This window comes from Galeopterus variegatus, unplaced genomic scaffold (assembly GCF_000696425.1).
Source record: "Galeopterus variegatus unplaced genomic scaffold, G_variegatus-3.0.2 Scaffold2577, whole genome shotgun sequence".
In the NCBI taxonomy this organism is placed as follows: Eukaryota; Metazoa; Chordata; class Mammalia; order Dermoptera; family Cynocephalidae; genus Galeopterus; species Galeopterus variegatus.
The window spans coordinates 90247-110124 of NW_007728688.1; the positions used below are offsets into that span (position 1 = coordinate 90247).

The 19878-nt window shown below is 37.2% G+C and overlaps 1 protein-coding gene across 1 annotated transcript in view; it reads right to left on the reverse strand.

The window, feature by feature from the left end:
• Positions 1 to 19878, reverse strand: part of LOC103598352 (serine/threonine-protein kinase ULK4) — a gene marked incomplete at its 3' end in the record, with an annotated part of 241815 nt that overhangs the window by 53727 nt on the left and 168210 nt on the right. Inside the window, exon 14 of the mRNA XM_008582347.1 lies at positions 8714 to 8762. Coding sequence (XP_008580569.1) covers positions 8714 to 8762 — 49 coding nt within the window. The remainder of the gene's footprint in view (positions 1 to 8713; positions 8763 to 19878) is intronic.

The following is a 19878-nucleotide window of genomic DNA, read 5'->3' on the forward strand; positions in this document are numbered from 1 at the left end:
TCAGGGACAACATAGATGGACCAGGAGGGCATTATATTAAGTAAAACAAGCCAGACACAGAAAGACAAATACTGTATAACCACATTTATATGTGGAATCCAAAATGGTCAAACTCATAGAAGCACAGAGTAGAATGGTGGTTGCCAGGAGCTGGTGGAAGGGGAGAATGGGGAGGTGATATTTAAAGAGTAAAAAATTTCAGTCGTGCAAGATAAATTCTGGAGATTTACTATACTGCATAGAGCCTGTAACTAATGATACCATATTATATACTTAAAATTTGCTACGAGGGTAGATCTTAGGTTAAGTGTCTTATCACCAAAACAAAAAACAAACAAAAAATCCAACAATAATAATAATAAAGAGGGGTGGAAGAAACTTTGGGAGGTGATGGATATGTTTTTGGCCTTGATGGAGGTGATGGTTTCAAGAATATATACTTATCCCCAAACTCATCTAGATGTAACATTAAATATGTACTGCTATTTATATGTCAATCATACCTCAATAAAATGGCTTTAAAAAATTAAAAATAAAAATAGTTGCCTGGGACAGGAATGTGGGTAGAGATGGAAGGCTTGCAAATAGTCACAAGGAAATTTAGGGGATGATGAATATGTTCATGATCTTGATCACATATATAAGTATATAAGTAACAAATCAAATCATACATTTTAAATATATGCAACTTGCATGCCAATACTGTCAATAAAACATGGAAATATAATGAATAATGATAAATATGGTATTTCAAGTCACCATAATGACAGATTAAATCAATAAACAGTTGGAACGATAACTTGATGATGGTGAGAGGGAAGTGTGGAAGAAGAGATAAGCTAGATTTGTACTCAATCCTTAAAACAAAATTATTTTGGAGCAAAGATTTATGATTTAATTATGAAATGATAAATGTATAGAATAAAAGGATTAATTAATATTTTATACTTTAAAAGGGGAAGTCCTTTCCTAAGAATGCTGGAAAACAGGTAAGCTATAAAAGCAGAAAGAATGATAAATATACCTTACATATTAAAAAGCAATCAGGTCAAAATACAAACAACAATTTAAAAGACTGACAACGCTCAGTCGTACTAAGAGTGTGGCAAAGCAGGTGTTGCTTTTATACACTACCGTGCTGGAAAACTTTTATCATCATTTCAAAATAATGTTAAAATACAAAAGATGCGTATACTTTAGTATAACAATTCAACATTCAAGAACTTTTTCTATGGAAACTCACACAGGTATACAAAGATATGACAAAGATATTCTGTTCAGTATCCCCCATATTAGAAAAAAGTTTTGGGGGAGACTTGAAATGTCCATCAATGGGACTAGCTAAATAAATCATGCTAATGCAATGAAATATTATATGGTCATTAAAAAGAATTAAAAATACACATGTGAGCAAGCACATGCATGCGCACACACACCCCAACACTGCTGCCATGGGTATTACAAAGTAAGATAGATACAAAATAGAACAGTACGGTCCCAATTTTTAAAAAAGATGAGACAGACATGATACATGTGTGGAAAATAATGAGAATATGCATCCAACTTAAGCCATGAAATTATGGGTCACCTTCACAGGCTATAGTACAGTTCTGTGTTGTTTAAACTCTTTACAAGAATGCATAGTTTTTGTTACCAAAAAATATAAACCTAAAATTTCTATGTAATAAATTGACCTTACTGGCTTTGCATAACAGTCTTCCTCCAACTTGGCACCTTTAAAAAATCCAAAATTCAATTTCACTTGCTAGAGCAATTTAAAAAGCTCTACCTTTTCCATAAATCTGTAAACTGATTTAGTATATCAGATTTCCTGGCTCAGTCTGAAAATCCTTTGCAGTTCTGGATAAGTGCATAAATTTCGCATTTTCTTACTCATCCAAGAAAACAAATACAAAAGAGCATCAACAGCAAATGTTAATAAATGTTTGCTGCTTTATTAAATCAGAATTGGTAACTATTTGTTGACATTACTTTCTCAAAAAGTGGGTATTCTCAGTTGTTTTGTTCACAAATAAATGTTTTGGGGCCCTATGTTACTAAAGAATTTTGAGACAAAGTAACTTTCAGTGGTTACACATCGAGAATGAGTAATCACTGATTTTACACTAGGCTCTTCCAGTAATTCTTTGCATTTACCAATAGTCATTTTACATTGTTCCATCTTTCAAAGGGCTCTAAATATACATGGTTTGGGAACAGTGCAACTCGGCAATGCCTGACCACACAAGCATTTTCTTTTTTAACACAAGCTTGAAACCAAAGTTGACCAATGGCCAGTAACTGAGCATTTCCAGATACTACAGAGTTAGAAAATAAGCTCAGAGGTATCACTTGCTATAGCCAAAATTCAGGAGAGTGACAACCACTGCCTTTTTGTGAATATGTCACACTGAAGAACACTGACCCTTCTTACTATTTCATCATCTAATTCCTCAATCAATTAAGAGTAAAAACCGAAAACTCAAAAGCTTACAATCTTGAGAAATACATGATTTAACATCTTCTCACTTACCTACTTTTCTCCCATGCTTTCTAAGACTGTCTCCTTTAGAGAGAAGGAAGAATGAGTACTGTCCGTTTCCTCAAAGTGAAGTCCAGGACTTAGAGCAGAACTAGAAACAAGACTGATGAAGATAAAACCCAAGATTCCACTGGCGTGGGAGAAGCCATATGTAACACATTCCCAACATGAGCCCTGTGATTGGTCAAAGACATACTAAGCTCTTTTAGCTTTTTTCATTGGGTACAATATGTGATTTTTATGTTAATAAAACTAGTTATGCAGAAACTAGTTACGCTTTAGCTCAAGTTTATTGATATGTTTATTTTACTTATTTCACCCCATTTATTCAGCTAATATGGTATGATCAGATTAAAGTCATCTGTTCAGTTGCTAATTGGGCAACTTCATTCAATCCAGTATCAATACATTGTGTCCTAGTCTTCGAGAGCTATTTTGCAAATACAAATTTATGACACAAAGCTACCTAGAATGGATAAATTCAAATCTATTTTCATTCTTTCCCTTCCCCCAAAAAGCACCTCACAGTACAAACTTTAATGGCAATACCTGTTAGCAGTGTGTAAAGTCATCTTTGTATACACCAGGAATTTGTTATACAGTTCCATTTTGCAATCTACGAAAGGCCTAAATGGGTATAAGTGTAGATGAAGAATGAGATTTATCTCCTACATCTGATAGGTATTCTTTGTATAAATTTGAAAGTATCTTCCTAAGTCAAGCACTTTGAAATTTTAATCAAATCTTGTTTTCTATTTTAGAAATTTTTGCCCATGTGTATAGGAGAATCTTGTAAATGGCATATTGGACACAAGCATACAGGTTCTTTGAATTATAAGGAACTTATCACTTCAACATACTCTAAGAATCAATTCACATTAGTTGAGCTGCAACTAGAGTGCAGTAAAGCAATTTTATAAACTTGACGAATACACAGGATTGAAAACATTTCTTGAATGTAATGTGCCTGCCACTCTATACTATGTTGGTATTTCAGTGATTAAATCCTTTAGGATCCACAGGTCGAAAAAGAGACTCTTTTCTAAAGATACAGTTGACTTGAAAGATTTACTAAAGCTGGCTGTAACTGCTATTCTTGATAATTGATAAAACAATATAATTGTCAAACTAGTGTATTGTTAATCCCATTTTTATTGTTAACATTTTGCCCTGAAACTGCTCTTGAACTGTTTGTTTTGGAATAGACACATAAAATATCATGACTGTGATATTTTGGCATATATTGGAAAATCTGCTATGAATAAAGATTTTTTTTCCAATAAAATAAAGTTCGCCTATATTACTTGGCATGAAAATGATTGATTGAAGTAGGCCAAAACATAAACCACAAAAACAAAATGAAGAGAGATTGGAGTTATAGCAAAATTCAAAGCCTGATACGTCCAAATTCACTCTTAAGACACATTTAAAAGCAATTTCTATTCTCTGGAAAGTGGTAAAGTGGAAAAAAGAATGCCCTCCATCCTGCTCATCCAGCAATTCTGCACTCAAAAGCCAAGCCATCAGACTCTTCTGACAGCTCATATTCTTCAGGAACCAGCGTTTATTAAGCTGGTCCAGAGTGCCTTAATGTCGGAGACCCTGAACACTGTGTATACTACAAATCCATTCAGCTTAATGCATTCATGCTTCCTGAGCCTCTGCTCCCCACCCAGGTGGGCCCTGCCAGGGAAACAGTGCTCAGCTCCCACCAAAGAAACTTTTGCAAGCAATCAGCTACCTGGCTTTCTCCACTGCTTGGCCTGCCAAAGGCAGGGAAATTTGCAGCTGGAGCTCAAGATTGAAAACGTTCTGACCACTCTCTGAATGTGGTATCAGAACTCTGGGGACCTTAGATCAGACCTCTGAAACTGGCTCTGTCTTTTATGCTCTCTTCCCCACAGTCCTTTGGCTGACCTCAAAAGCCTCACTGATGAAGACTTGCTGGGAACTCCCAGAACCTAGCTTTCATCCTGTTTTAGTAGTCTTCTAGGGACTGAAGGAGCTTGGACACTGAACTTTCCAGTACAGGAAACCATAAGCCTGATTCTCTCTGACTCCCATACCTGTGGCTTATCAGCCTACCTCCTCATTGCACATATCTCCTGTAGCATGGAGGTTCTAGAAGATCTTTTTTTTTTTTCAAGTAGAGGATAGTAATTTTGAAGAGCATAAATTATCTCTTCAGTACAAAGTCCTACAGGATTTCATCCCAAACTGCCCTTTAGCCTCATTACCTACCACTTCTCCATGGTTCTCCGATCCATGTGCTTAGGCATATCTAAGTATTCACCATTCCATGTCCTGACCTAGCCTTCCCATCCCCCATGCTGTAAAACCCCCTTCTGAGATAACAACTCCTTTTCCTTCATGGCCCTCTTCAAAGGTCACTTCTTCTGTGAGACTCCCCTCCCCATCACTCAGCAGGGTCTGTCACTCCCTTCTCTGGGGTCCACAGCTTTCTATATCTCTCTCCATAACAAATCCTACTATACTGTGTTAAGACACAAAATTACAAGTCTAGTTTTGTTGGTCTTAATTAGCTTTTATTTGCAATTCTAAAATCGGGCAACAATTCAAACCAAAAATGGTTCAGCTGCTCCACCCTGCCACATGTGCAGGTTATACATATAGCCAGAGAAAAGGAAGTAGCATACAGAAAATGGAAGTGAGGTACAGATACAGCCTGACTGGTTATAGCTCATGTCTGACTTATTTGAACATGGTTTACACAGTTGGCCACCTGTGACTGACTGAGACTCAGCTATTTGTTCCTGAAGTTACGTTTTTAGTCAGGAACTTATCTGGAGTCCTCTCTGGGCAATATTAGTTTGATTTAACAGCTCGGACCCAATTATGAGTTTACACATCCCTCTCTCCCTGCAATGTGAATTCAGAGGGCCTACACATTAGCAATCTACAAAGGAAGTAACACTGTGCCTCCTGAGTAGGCACTTAAAACTAGAGATCGCTTTCATTATTTTTTTTTCCAAAATAATAAAAATTACCAATTGAGGTAATTTAGTTAACCAGTTTGAATCCATACTTGGAGCTCTTGGTCTACTACACAACTCCAGAAATGTTTGCTCGTCCTAAGATGTCTACATGGCTCTTTTGCACAAACGGGACGTCAAATTCAGAATTCTGCTCCTTTCACCTTCACTTGCCTCCATTCCAGTGGGAAAAACAGAGAAGCTGCCTGCAATTCCTGCCCATCAGAAGAGACAGGCTTACTTAATGAAAGACATCTAGGAGAGGATGCACTGCTGGGAAGAGCACATCTTAGGAGGAACTCTGGAAAAGGAAGTTACAAAGCCCAAAAGCAGTTATTAAGTTCATCAAACAGAAGCTAGAGAACAGTTATGGGCTAAGAGTAAACAAAAAAGTCATCAAGAGGTCACAGTAGACCACCAGCCGAATGAGTCAAATGCTGTTTTGTTGTTTTTTTAACGGCTGGCTAGAAGGCATAAGTAGTAGGCAAGCATGCGGGGCCCCACACAATCGTCTCATTATGCCTTTTTCTGATAAAATCATTGCTAGAAGCTGCCGTGTACATGCTAGACAACATCTGGGCCCTCAAACTTAGAAAACCAAACCAAATTGAACTACATACCGTGTTTCCTTGAACCTAGGAATCTATCAGTTCTATGATGCACCATTATTTTATCAAGCACTAAGAAAGAAAAATGCTGCCAATTAAACTATAACATGGTTTCTTATTACTTAGAATTTTTATTTTACTTTTATTGAAAGAGATCTTTTAGACTTATTCAGACATAGATTTTCATAATATATCACTCAGGTATTTATAAAAAGGAAAATAAAAGTGAAATAAATTGGTTAAGGCAATGACAACCCGGTCACCTGGCTGAAAGCAATTGTAAAGCACCACTGATTTGGAAAGTATATCTCAGTTTCAGAAATGTTAAAATCTGGGAAAAAAATGTGCATTGCAGAATCAATAAAATACTGTATTATGTCTAGCTCTACGACAAAAATTTTAAAAGGACAGGTAACAGTTCATAGGGTAACTGCTACAATGACATTTCATTAATTAAAAAATGCATGTATATAGAAAAAAGTTGAGATTATTCAATTCAAGAAAGACAAAAGCAGAATAGGAATTTAATAACATTCTTCAAGGACATCAAAGTCATGCCCCATAAAGTAGTCATTTCCAAATCCTTTTTTCTTATCTTTTTAGCATTAGGACCTCTTTTTAAGGTTTTGGTTTTTGTTTATTTTGGGTTGCTGGTCTCTGTGAACCCTTGACCTTGATGTTATAACAAGAACTTCTTTTTAAAGTAATATCCTTCAAGAAACCTGAGCATGGAGCTGTTCTAGGTAGAGGAAGAGCATCATCCCAGACATGCCTGTGAGGCCACAGGATTCAGGACTGGTTAAAATCCTGACCTAGAGAGTAGATGTCACCTTCTACCCATTCCCTAAGACAGCCGCATCACAATGACAAGGGTTTAAATTGTGGCATTGATCAATTGGTTAAACATTTACTGTGGTTTGTAAAATATGAAGCACTTGCTAGGTGTTCAGTATACAGAGATTAATCAGGTATGGAGGGATTTCAGTAACATACAGGAAGGAATTTTCTGTTGGGATTTTAAACCTTGAGATCACTACCTAAGGATAGGATCGGAACTTTTTATCAGACAATTTTAACAGAGCTGTACGGACCTTAACACATTAGAAGCCCTCCTGCCACAGCAAGAGTATAAATCACATCCACCATTACGGCCCATTCTAGCTCTAGAACATCTACATCACCAATCTCTTTGCATGCTAAAAGTGGCTGAGTTTGGACAGCCATGGCTCTTACTCCATACCCAACCATGTAGCCAAACTCAGCAGTCTGCTGAACCATAATCTGCTGAACCACAACAAATTAGCAAGTAATGTGCATCCTACTGAAGGTGGGAAGACATGCATGTCACTTGGCAAACCTTAAAAATCCCCCTTAGACAGCTCTACCGCCACACTTGCGCATCTCTCTTCTCTCTATCCCTTCTCCTGATACTGCCTCTAAAACCCCCTTTTAGTGTTCTAAGCAGTTTAATCCAGACTCTAACACTACATATTCCACTCAGCACAGGAGTTCTCTGTCACCTTGTCACTGGATCATTCTTTGGGAATACTATCCCCGCGCCCAACTCCCCATCCAATGCAAAAGCTAGGCAAACCCAACCAGATGTCCTGAAAAGGAAAGGGTGATCTGTGGCTAATAATAGTTTTCACCTTTACAGGCATAACAGCACACAAACTATTTGAAAATTTACATTTTAAGATGATTAATAAAAGTTTCTTTTTCACTTGTAGAGTTAGAATTATCATAGCTGAACTCCATTGATGACAAAGGAAAGTTAGGCTGATCTGGCTGAGCGAGAAATCTTCTCCTCCTTTGCCCCTTGTGTTGTCAGTGAGCTCTAAAGGTAAAGTTCTTGGTAAAAGGAGATAACACACCCAGGTACAAAACAACCTTTCTTTAGCCAAGGCCACTCCTTTGCTATAAGCACCAACTCAATTTTTAGCCTAATTCACAGATCTTTATTTAGTATAAATAGCAATTTATCAGAGATGAAGAAAGTCAATTCTGCATCCTATTTTATTCTCTTCACATAGGAACCATATGAAAGATTTTCTGTAACAAATGGTTTTCAATTAAGTTGCATTCTGTGAATAGAAAAAATAACATATAGAAACTAAGTAAGCTATTCTAAGTTCTGAAGAAGACATCTTTCTGACCAGAGGCATAAAACTGCTGATCTGGTACGCAGTGACTGCAAAGTCAGAGGGTTTCATATTGAACATCAGAAAATTCATACTGAAGTGCAGCAATAATCATTCTGCCCTTACTCCACAAAACAACCTCATTAAAGCACTCTATGTTAGAAAACATAACATTGTTTAATTTAAGAAAACTAAAATGCAAAGGATTTATGAAAAGAGGGCAGATCATTAAACAGTATCCCTATACAACTTCAGAGCTTCACATCCCTTTACAGGTAAGGTAGTCGAGGTCCCATGAAGTTAAGTGAGATGATAAAGAGCAAACAATCCTTCAGGTCAGATTGGGTTGGAAACCCAACCATACAACTTGATCAAATCCTTAAATCCCAAAATTTCACTTGAATTTCAAATGTACATTTCGTTCCTTACCAGAATTACTTCAAAGATGAGTGGGATCAGTTTGCTGTCTTCTACAAGTCTGTTAAAAATAAAAAGATAACCACACATTAGATAATTCATATTTAAACTGTTGCCTTGATATGGAGCACTGCTGCCCCCATGTTTTATGCTAAAATTCTGTGACTGAGAAATAGGTATGATTAAATGCTCGTTTTTAAAACCCTGAACCACAGCTATTAAACACAAGAAATATGAGGCTTCTTTGCAAGTGACTACTAGCTTAGCTTTATTTTAAGTGAAATCTCAAGAAGACTGATATTTTTCAATGTGAAAATTAATTAAAATTCACAATTATTATAAAGAGTATCAAAACAGGTGATACCAGCTGAAATAATGTAACCAACCCTCACTGCACAAATTATAAATACCACACTGTAATATTTTATATATGCCTCATTAACTGTCTTCTCAGCATTAAGGAATTAATGTATAATGAGTTTTAATGATCTTTAATTTTTAAAAATTGGACACCAATCACCTAGTAGACTCTGGCACTTTTCCTCATCAACTCTAGTTATAAATTGTCATCAATTGTAACAGAAGAATTTTTCATGCAATTTAAGAGAAAATAGCCTTGATAATACCTAAACCATCCAAAAGTAACAGTTTTTATTAAGAACAATACTTGAATCTCTAAATACTCCTTTGGTCCAGGGTAGCAAATGTTGTTTTTTCTGTAATGTGCCAAATAGTAAATACTTCAGGCTTTGCAGGCCACACAGTCTCTGTAGCAACTACTCAACTCTGTCCTTGTAATGTAAAAGCAGCCATAAATTATACATAAATAGATATAGCTGTGTTCCAATTATTACAAAAAACAAGCAGTAGGCCATATTTGGGCCATAAGCTATCATTTGCTGACTCCTGCTTCAGTCCAAAAGAAAAAAATCATTTTCCTTTCTACCATTTTATTAGAATTAACTTTGTGTGATAAATTACAGAGCTTAAGACAAACACATTGCATTCATTGGAGGTGCATTCAGTTTGTCTATTTCATAGAAAACACCAGGTAGATAGAAGGAGAATTTTATCATCTGGCCTCCTGGGAGCTTATTTATCTATAATAATACACTGATAAAAGAAAAGCCTATGAGACCAACCAAAAAAGATCAGAGTGTTTACAAATATGTGTTAAGGGCAAGCAAGATACAGAGAGATTTACCAAAGACTGAAGCACTTAGAAAGGCCTACCTCAGTGTCTAGTAAAAATAAATGTGATTACTGTTCACTGTAGCATTATTCACAATAGTCAAGATACGGAAACAACCCAAGTGTCCATCAATGAATGAATGGATAGAGAAAATGTGGTGTATATACACAAGGGAATATATTCAGCTATTAAAAAAAAAAAAAGAAGAAAGAAATTCTGCCATTTGCAACAACATGGATGAATCTAGAGGACATCATACTAAGTGAAGTAAGCCAGAGAAAGACAAATACTCCATAATCTCACTTATACTTAGAGTGTAAAAAAGTCAAACTCATAGAAGCAGAGAGTAGAATGTGGTTATCAAAGAGAGGGAGGTGGACAGGAAAAGGGGAGATGTTGGTCAAAGGGTACGAAGTTCAGTTAGACAGGAAAAATAAGTTCTGGTGTTTATTACATAGCATGGGAACTATAGTTAATAATAATGTATTGTATATTTCAAAATTGCTAAAAAAGTAGATTTTAAATGTTCTCACCACAACACCCCCCTGACATCTGCATCCAGCCCAGCAATGACCCAGCCACCGCTGGAATGAGGGAGGGGCATGGGCCTCAATAACACTCCGCTACCATCCCCCTCTTCCCATCCTATAACCCCCCTCCCCTCCCTTCTCCTTCTCCCCCCCACCTGCTCTGCAACAACATCTTAGAATAAAGCATGGAGCCAGGGGAAGCCAAACCCAGCCTCAACCAGGTAAAGAGCACACCAAAAACACCACTTTCACACAGGTAGCCCACCATAGCCACCACAATTGCCATGGCTGCCACAAAAGTGGCTAGTCTCTATAGCCGCAGTCACTGGTACCATGCAGATGGCACGTCAGACTCTCAACTGCATTGACACAAGGAGAGGCACCAGCAGAGACCAAAAAAAAAAAAAAGAAGAGGTCCTCTTTCTCCACAAAGCACACTCCAGAGTAGGAGAAGCACCTGATTTACGATAATAGGGGAGGACTTGATCACACCTGTCTCAGCACTGCACAGGTCATCTAGGCAACAAACCAACAGAGGAACAGTTAATCTATCAGACAGAGCGAACAAGTCTGTGGTTATTAGAGGGAGAGGGGGAAGGGGAGGAGGGGCACCAGGGAGGGAAAGAGGAACAGGAGAGATTGGATAAGGGGCATAAAGAATAAGTATGATTTGTAACAATGGATAAGCTAATAATAAATAAATAAATGTTCTCATCACAAAGAAATTCCAAGTATGTTAGGGGATAGATATGTTAATTTTCCTGATTTAATTGTTCCACAATGTATACATGTATATACCATCACATTGTACCCCATAAACATATACAATTATTATTTGTCACTTAAAATAATGTTAATAGATTTTTAAAATAAATTAAGTAAACATAATTATTTCTGCAGTTTCAGTTTACTAGGGTGGAAAAGGTTTTGATTAAAAATACTAAGTTCATTTATATTTTCTCACTTTCCTAGGCAATTGAAGGCTCATATGTGAGGATGAAGCTCCTTACATGCCTGGTTAGGATGGGAAATGCACAGACTCAATATCAAGTACAACTTCAACTTTCTAGATGTTAACTGTCTCATTTCCTAAAATGGTCTTTTTAAATTTTTATGATACATATTATTATTAGGCCTAGCATAGAAATAGCCAAGCACATACATCCCAGAGTTGCCCTAGCAACCAAAGCCAAGAAAGTCGCAAGAACACAGATACCACTACTTCTCTAATGGTACCAAGAAGTTACAGTCTCCCTCTGCTAGAGTCTACTCCATTGTTCAGATCCAGAAGCATCTACTCACAACAGCCCTCTCATAATAGTATTTTTAAATATATGCTATTAAGATATAACCACATAAAACTACCTTAATCCATTCTTAAAAATTACAACTAGTTCTTTTCCAGGTCTCTTCCTGATGAGCAGGCTGGCCGGGATTATCTCTCAACTCTCCTTTAACTCTAAACTCTAACACTCCAGTCCCTACGTTCTTCTGAAATCAATCAACCATAACAATTTTCATTCTCTGATTTGACTAACATAATTTAGAGCCACATCTGGTGAATAAAAAGGGGACTCAAGCTAAATAAAAAAATTTTAGTTAAAAAAAAAACTCTTGTTTTCTATGACTTATGAACTAACCTTAAATGTAATTCCAATGGAAAAACTTTAAAGCAAGAGCAGCAACAAACATTTATAACTATATAAGGCAGTATTTTTCCGAATTGCAGGAAGTGGCCAATAAGTGGACAGTGAGATGAGTTTACTAGGTATTTACCAGGATTTTTTAAATTAAAAATAATAAAGAAAATCCAAGGGTGTCACACATTGTTCTATGATATATTAGGTAGTGGCATAATATGCTTTTTTTTTTTTAAACCATGAGTTGTAGATAAAACATTTGATATTCACAGATTTATGTTGCTTTGCCTCCCACAGATTTGTCACCCCTCTTTCCCTGGGTGACAGAACCACAAAAGATTACTCAAAGCCCATCTCTTCTGAGCAGAGAGAAGCCCCGAAGGGGTTAATCTCCCGGAACCCTCAAGAGAGAGGCAGTCCTTCTTTTTGGGAAATTAACCCTGAATTGGGGTTTTCTTCCCACATTTATTCTCCAGACTAGGACGTTACAGGAAGAGAACATAGGCAGGGTTATAGTTTAACAATATAGGCTGGTAACATTCAGTAAAACAAGCAAAGTGACATTCCATGATGCAATTTGCAAGAGGTTAAGTCGATCCACCAACAAAAAGCTCAATTTCGCAAACATTCTCTCTCCATACAGCAGCTTCCCAGTATCTTTACATAACAATCAGTAACTTTTCTGTCCTTTAGCCAACAACCTTGCTGTGTTACAATTCTTTACCTTACAACAGAGACTACAGCCTGTGGAAAATTTCCAGTCTTCTCCAAGGTCAACATTTTATATGTACTTTTAAGAAGTTAGGCTAAACCTGAGACTACAAGAAACTAGGCCCTGTGAAATATATTTGCTTTATAAATATTGGTATATTCCACAGATTTGAGGAGAATGCTTTAGAGATAATATTTGCCTTTCAGCATGTTCTTAAAATGTAATTTTAAAAATCAGTATTCTTACTTTAAGCATCTCCTCTCATACCACCATAGGTCCAATTGGTGGCTCAGGTCTGAAATGATCAAACACTTGATTCACTCTGAGCAATGGAGCAATCTACTCAGAGCACTCTTCCTCCATTGTGGTACTTTGGAGAGCAACTCTGGTACTCAGGCCTTTGTAGGCCAGGGAGGATAGGATCAGGCTTACCTCTAAAGAAAGTTGATGTTGTCAATTCCTTAGGAATTAAGCAGACATCAAGTCTTAAATCATCATTGCAGACCTTGGAAAATAATGATGCAAAAGGCTACTTATTGGGGGGCTCTGTTGTGGTTGGCCACCATGATTTAAATCATCAGTATTTTATTACATGAGTCTGTTACATCCTATGTCCTAAAAGAATGAAATTTCTATGGTTTATGGATAGCCTGAAGGACAGGAAGAAAAGAGATTTATCTAAATTTTTTTAAACCCAAAACAAACAAAACAGATCTTTTTGAAATTATTCCTAATCTTCAAAGGACTTTTAAGATATTAACTATGTTACACTATACTTCTCTTCCTTTATGTTAGCTATCTAAGCACACCATGTTTAAGTAATTGCAGATGAAGAAACTGAAATATACTGCCCTTTCCAAGTGTAGTTCTTGAAAGTACTTTACCTTGGGGTTTTTTTCCTCCCTTAACAGTACAATTTAATGATAGATTGTATGTGGTTGAAGAGTTTCCCTTACAAAGTTTTGTTTCAGAAGAATCACCGGGAATTTGTAAATCTGTGGTTTATATTACTAACAAAGGAGGTGCTGTTTCAATTAGAAAATTTTGAATAAACTTATATAAATCTTTAGGATACATTATTTGGCATTCTAACTCTCTCCTGTGCCTAAACTGAATGTTGCCCTTACTGTTCAAGCATCAATAAATAATATTTAAAACATCTTTAAATTCTATTTAAACATATATTTAAATAAACTATGTATTTAAATTCCATTTAAACATATATTTAAATAAACTATGTATTTAAATTCTAATAATTATTTAGTTCAGCTTTATCTAGGAAGCAACAAGCAAAAATTGATCTCTAAGAGGATTTTATCACAAAATGTGCTATGATTACTAAATAATTACAATATATACTTTAAATAATGGGTCAATACTTTTAATGAAAGAAAGAATACTTCCTTTTAAGGTAAACTCATGAGCAGCAGCCAATAGAATTATGGTGACCTTGGTTTTTCTCTATTTTATGGCATGGTTACATTTGAAGTACATTAAAAACAAAGGCTAAATATAAAGTAAATCTGGCAATATTTAGATATCAATTACTAGTTGCAATTTAGGAAAAGTAGGAATAAGGAGATTAACTCCATTTCTAGTCAGAGAGCTATAGAAATGGGTTGAGCTGAATTTCAAAACATTATTAACATTTTTAAACTTTCCTCTAAAACTTAAGAGTTTTGCCCAATGTAGGGATGAACCAAGAATGAGTTAAAAGGAACTGAAGTCCATTCTGCCCCACCACCACCACCACACTCCTATTTATTTAGAGAGCAGAAGAGCCTGAAGGAGGCCGAGGGATAGAAGGCAAAGGACATCTGTCTATGCTGAGCTCAGTTTTGCAGGACAAAGAAAGGAGCCCTCAAGAGTGACAAGACAGGTCCAAGGTGATAGTGGATTGGTCCACGAAGATGCCCTGTCTTGGGCTTTCTTGCTTGATTCAAGTTTTTAACTATCTATGTGGGGAGAGACAAGACACAAGAAGCAAGGGCCTGAAGTCTAGAGCCACTGTCTCTGTGAGCCAACTCCATCCAGCAGGGACACTGTCTTCCCCAAAGGACTTCTCCATCCACCGTCTCTGCATTTGGGGCATCTATCTTGTCATACTGTAACAGGCTGAACAGAAGTGACTCCATTTGTTAAACTTCAAAATTAAAAAGTTTTTTTCTTACTCTTGTAACCTGAACCTCATAGCTTGCAGGTGGACATTAGATTACAATGATTCTTGTTCACATGATTGCTAGAACATAATGACTTCTGCTCATGCTGTACACAGAATAATTATAGAAGAAATTATTAATTCAGGTGGCCATTCTTTACTAGCTTACTAACTAGATCTTTTTAAGGTTAACAGGAACTGAATTCATGACTTGACTTCATGGAGAATGGTCACCATGAATCAGCTCCCACCTGAGAAGTTCTTTGAGGTTTATCTGTAATTTTATGATTATGACTGCACGTCCTGCTTAGATCACCATGAATCAGCCCCCTACCACCTGTCCCTATAAAACCCTTTGGCAAGTCTGGGAAAAGTGGAGATGGTCTTTGAGACATGAGTCCACCATGTCCCCAGGCTGCTGGCTTCCTGATAAAGGGCTACCTTTCTTTACACCAACACTTGTTTCTAAATTTTGACTACTGAGCGGCAAGCAAACGGGCCTTTGGGGTTTCGGTAACAATACAGATCGTACTTACTACTAAAGACATTTTTTTCCTGGAAACTATCTCAGTACTCAACTTATGATTACCACTACTGAGCCCTTGCCATGGGCTAATCCTATAAATTCAAAGTCTGTGCCCTCAAACTCAGAGTAAAGTGGGTTAACAGACATATAAACAAAGATAAAAATAGAATTAACTTCTATCATAGATATATGCACAGGATGTAAGGGAATAGACATGAGGAAAACCTAGCTAGCTCAGACTGGTGAAAGGAGATGTCAAGCGCCCTGAAAGACTAATAGGAATCAGCCATTAAACTGTGCAGAGGGGCAGGTGTGTGTATATTGGGAGAGGTGGGGGCTAAGGAGGAGTGGCAGGAGAGCATTCTAAGTAGTAAAAGGACAATATGAAAGATGGGACAGAATAATACAGCCTTGCTTGCCATGTGAAGAAGTTTGGGCTTCACCCTAAAGGTTACGGGTAGCTTCTGAGGATCTTAAGCAGAATGACACAACTGGATTTGGTGGTCAAACTCCAATCTGACTGTAATGGGAAAAATCAACCAGGGGAAGAAGTGCAATCTAGAACACTGCTACTCAAAGTGTGATCTGCAGACCAGAGCCTTCCTGAAGCTGTCACAGATCTATGAAAGATAACTACAGAAATATGAAAGCTTAAGTTTACATCTGTTGGCTCTAAAGGCAGATAAAAAATTTGAGTTTTTTAACAGTTTTAAAACATGACCCCACCAAAATATGATAAAAACCAGGATGTCTGTATAGTACCTCCTCATGAGATATTTACAGTGTCTGAGAAACCTGGCAGATACCACCTCAACCAACTGATTGAGTAACAAGACACATGGCCATCACTTGTACTCTGATAGGATGCACTGAGGGCACACAACATCCCTTCTGCAGTATTCTAGCCAAAAACGCATAACTTCAATCTAGTCGAGAAATAATATCAGACGAACTAAAATTGAGGGGCATGTTACAAAATAGCTACTCAGTACACTTCAATATGGTCATGAAAGACAAGGAGAGACTGAGGAATGATCCCAGACTAAGGAGACATGAAGACTAAATGCAATGTAAGATCCCAGATTAGATCCTGGACCAGAAAAAGAACATTAGTAGGAAAACTGACAAAATTGGAATAAGATCTGCAGTTTAGTTAACAGTATCATATCAAAGTTGATTTCCTGGTTTTGATAACTGTACTATAGCTATGTAAGATGTTAACATTACTAGAAGTTGGCTGAAGGGCACATGAAAATTCTTTGTAAAACTTTTGCAACTTTTTGGTAAAGCTAAAGTTATTTCCATAGGAAAAGTTCTTTTTTTTAATGGCTACCAAATTCTTTGACTCTCCTCTCTTTAGGAGCAAGGGTCTGTGCCTTCTCCCTGTGAGTCTGGGCAGGTATATGACTGCAGTGACCAACAGAGTAGCATGGAAGTGACACTATGTGATTTCTGCTTATATTCTGTGTCTTTTTTTGAATTTCATTTTTATAGTAAATCATTCTTATAGAATTTTATAAAAATATTTATTCTAGTTACCTTTTGTTACATAACTAACTACCGCAAACTTAGAGGCATAAAGCAAAAACAATTTTACGATGCTCATGGATTCTGCAGGTCATGAACTTGGACAGGGCACAGTGGGGATGATTTGTCTTTGTTCCATGATGTTTGAGGCCTTGGATGGGAAGACACAAAGGCTGAGGGTGACTAGAACAGCTGGGGGCTGTAACCATCTAATGACTTCCTCACTCACATGTCTGGCACCTGGACTGGGATGGTTCACGGAAGGCTCAGTTAATTCTGTTGACTGGAGCACCTACTGCTGCCCTCTCCATGGGGTTTGGCCTCTCACAGCATGATAGCTGGGTGCCAGGAAGGAGCATCCAAGGAGCATCCAAGGAGCGGGTGCCTGGACAGCAAGCATTCTGAGAGACCCAGATGGAAGCTGTATGGCCTTTTCTAACCTAGCCTTAGAAGTTATGCAGCATCACTTCTATTGTGTTCTAAGTATGTACAGCAAGTCATTAAGGCAGTACAGATTCAAGGGGAGATTCAAAGGAAGTCCAGATTCAAGGGGAGGGTCTTCCACCTCTTGATGGGGGAGCAGCATAGTCACCTTACAGAAGAGCATGTGGGATGGGAGATATTTTTGCAGCCATTTTTGTAAAACATAATCGACCACAGTATTAGTCTGCAACAAAAACAAGTTTTTGAGTTCAGCACAGTAGCAGGATACAAAATCAACACACAAAAATCAGTAGCATTTCTATTCACCAATAGTGAACAAGCAGAAAGAGAAATCAAGAAAGCCTGCCCATTCACAATAGCCACCAAAAAAATAAAATACCTAGGAATTGAACTAACTAAGGATGTGAAAAATCTCTATAACGAGAACTATAAACCACTCCTGAGAGAAATTAGAGAGGATACAAAAAGATGGAAAGACATCCCATGCTCCTGGATTGGAAGAATCAATATAGTGAAAATGACTATACTACCCAAAGTAATATACAAATTCAATGCAATCCCCATCAAAATTCCAATGACATATCTCTCAGAAATGGAAAGAACTATACAGTCATTTATCTGGAATAACAAAAGACCAAGAATAGCCAAAGCAACGCTGAGCAAAAAAAAATAAAGCTGGAGGTATTACTCTACCTGACTTTAAACTATACTACAAAGCCACAATAACCAAAACAGCATGGTACTGGTACAAAAACAGAGACACTGATCAATGGAATAGAACAGAACACCCAGAAATCAACCCACGCACTTACTGCCATTTGATCTTCGACAAAGGCACCAAGCCTATTCACTGGGGTCAGGACTCCCTCTTCAGCAAAGGGTGCTGGGATAACTGGATATCCATATGCAGGAGATTGAAACTAGACCCATACCTCTCACCATATACTAAAATCAACTCAAAATGGATCAAGGATTTAAATATACACCCCGAAACAATAAAACTTATTAAAGAAAACATAGGAGAAACCCTTCAGCAAATAGGGCTGGGCACAGACTTCATGAATATGTCCCCAAAAGCACGGGCAACCAAAGGAAAAATAAACAAATGGGACTATAACAAACTAAAAAGCTTCTGCACAGCAAAAGAAACAATTAACAGAGCTAAAAGACAACCAACAGAGTGGGAGAAAATATTTGCAAAATACACATCCGACAAAGGACTAATATCCAGAATATATAAAGAACTCAAACAACTTTACAAGAAAAAAACAAGCAACCCAATCAAAAAATGGGCAAAAGAACTAAGTAAGCATTTCTCTAAAGAAGATATGCAAATGGCCAACAGTCATATGAAAAAATGCTCAACATCACTCAGCATCCAGGAAATGCAAATCAAAACCACACTGAGATACCATCTCACCCCAGTTAGGATGGCAAAAATCCAAAAGACACCGAAAGATAAATGCTGGCGTGGCTGCGGAGAAAAAGGAACTCTCTTACATTGTTGGTGGGAATGCACAATGGTGCAACCCCTATGGAAAATGGTTTGGAGGTTCCTCAAACAGTTGCAGATAGATCTACCATATGACCCAGCTATCCCACTGCTGGGAATATATCCAAAGAACACTTCACAACCACACTAAATTAGTGTTTAATTGAATAACTGGATGAAGGTGAGTATACACCAGGTGCTGGGACTCTCGAAGGCCATCTTAGAATTCTATCTGAACTTGCTCCCCACCCCAGTACCCTCTAACCCTTGCCTCATTTTTAAAAAATAATTCTTATTTGATTTTCTAAATAAGCAGCTTCTGGCCAACTTGCATACAAACCCAAAATAAAAGCTGAACTTTGTTTAGCTTTCCAACAATGCTGGTTAGGAGTTTCAGATTTCATATTTGTTCTGTAACTGACTAAGCACTAGACTACAAACAAAGCTTTTTCATTTACATAATTTACCAGTCTAGTGGACCAAGGACAGTCATTTTAAATTAAAAATCTCCAACATCTAGCTGAATTTCAAATTTTTGGTTCAGTGAATCAGCTTCAAAAATAAATGGTCTTATAATGTTTAGTTATGGCATGATATTATGTCTACCCCGAAAGTAATAATATTTGTTAACATTTATTTCTCTTTGAAATGTTTGCCCTTGCCTGCAATGCTTGCTAATTCACTTGCAGAGAATTGTGGAAGTCTCACATGATAAAGGCACATATATAAAGGGTTACTTTTCACTTACACAAAAAAAGGGCAGGGCTTTAACACAGATAAATTTTAGATATGGTCATTTTACAAAGATCTACATGGTCCTCCTTATGGGTAGGCATGATACTTCTCCCCTGAGGAAGTTTACACACCAGTAAAACAAAACATATATAAAATGATAACCCACATTTGTTGAATAAAATGAGGCCACAGAATGTTTCTATCACAGAAAGTATGGAAGG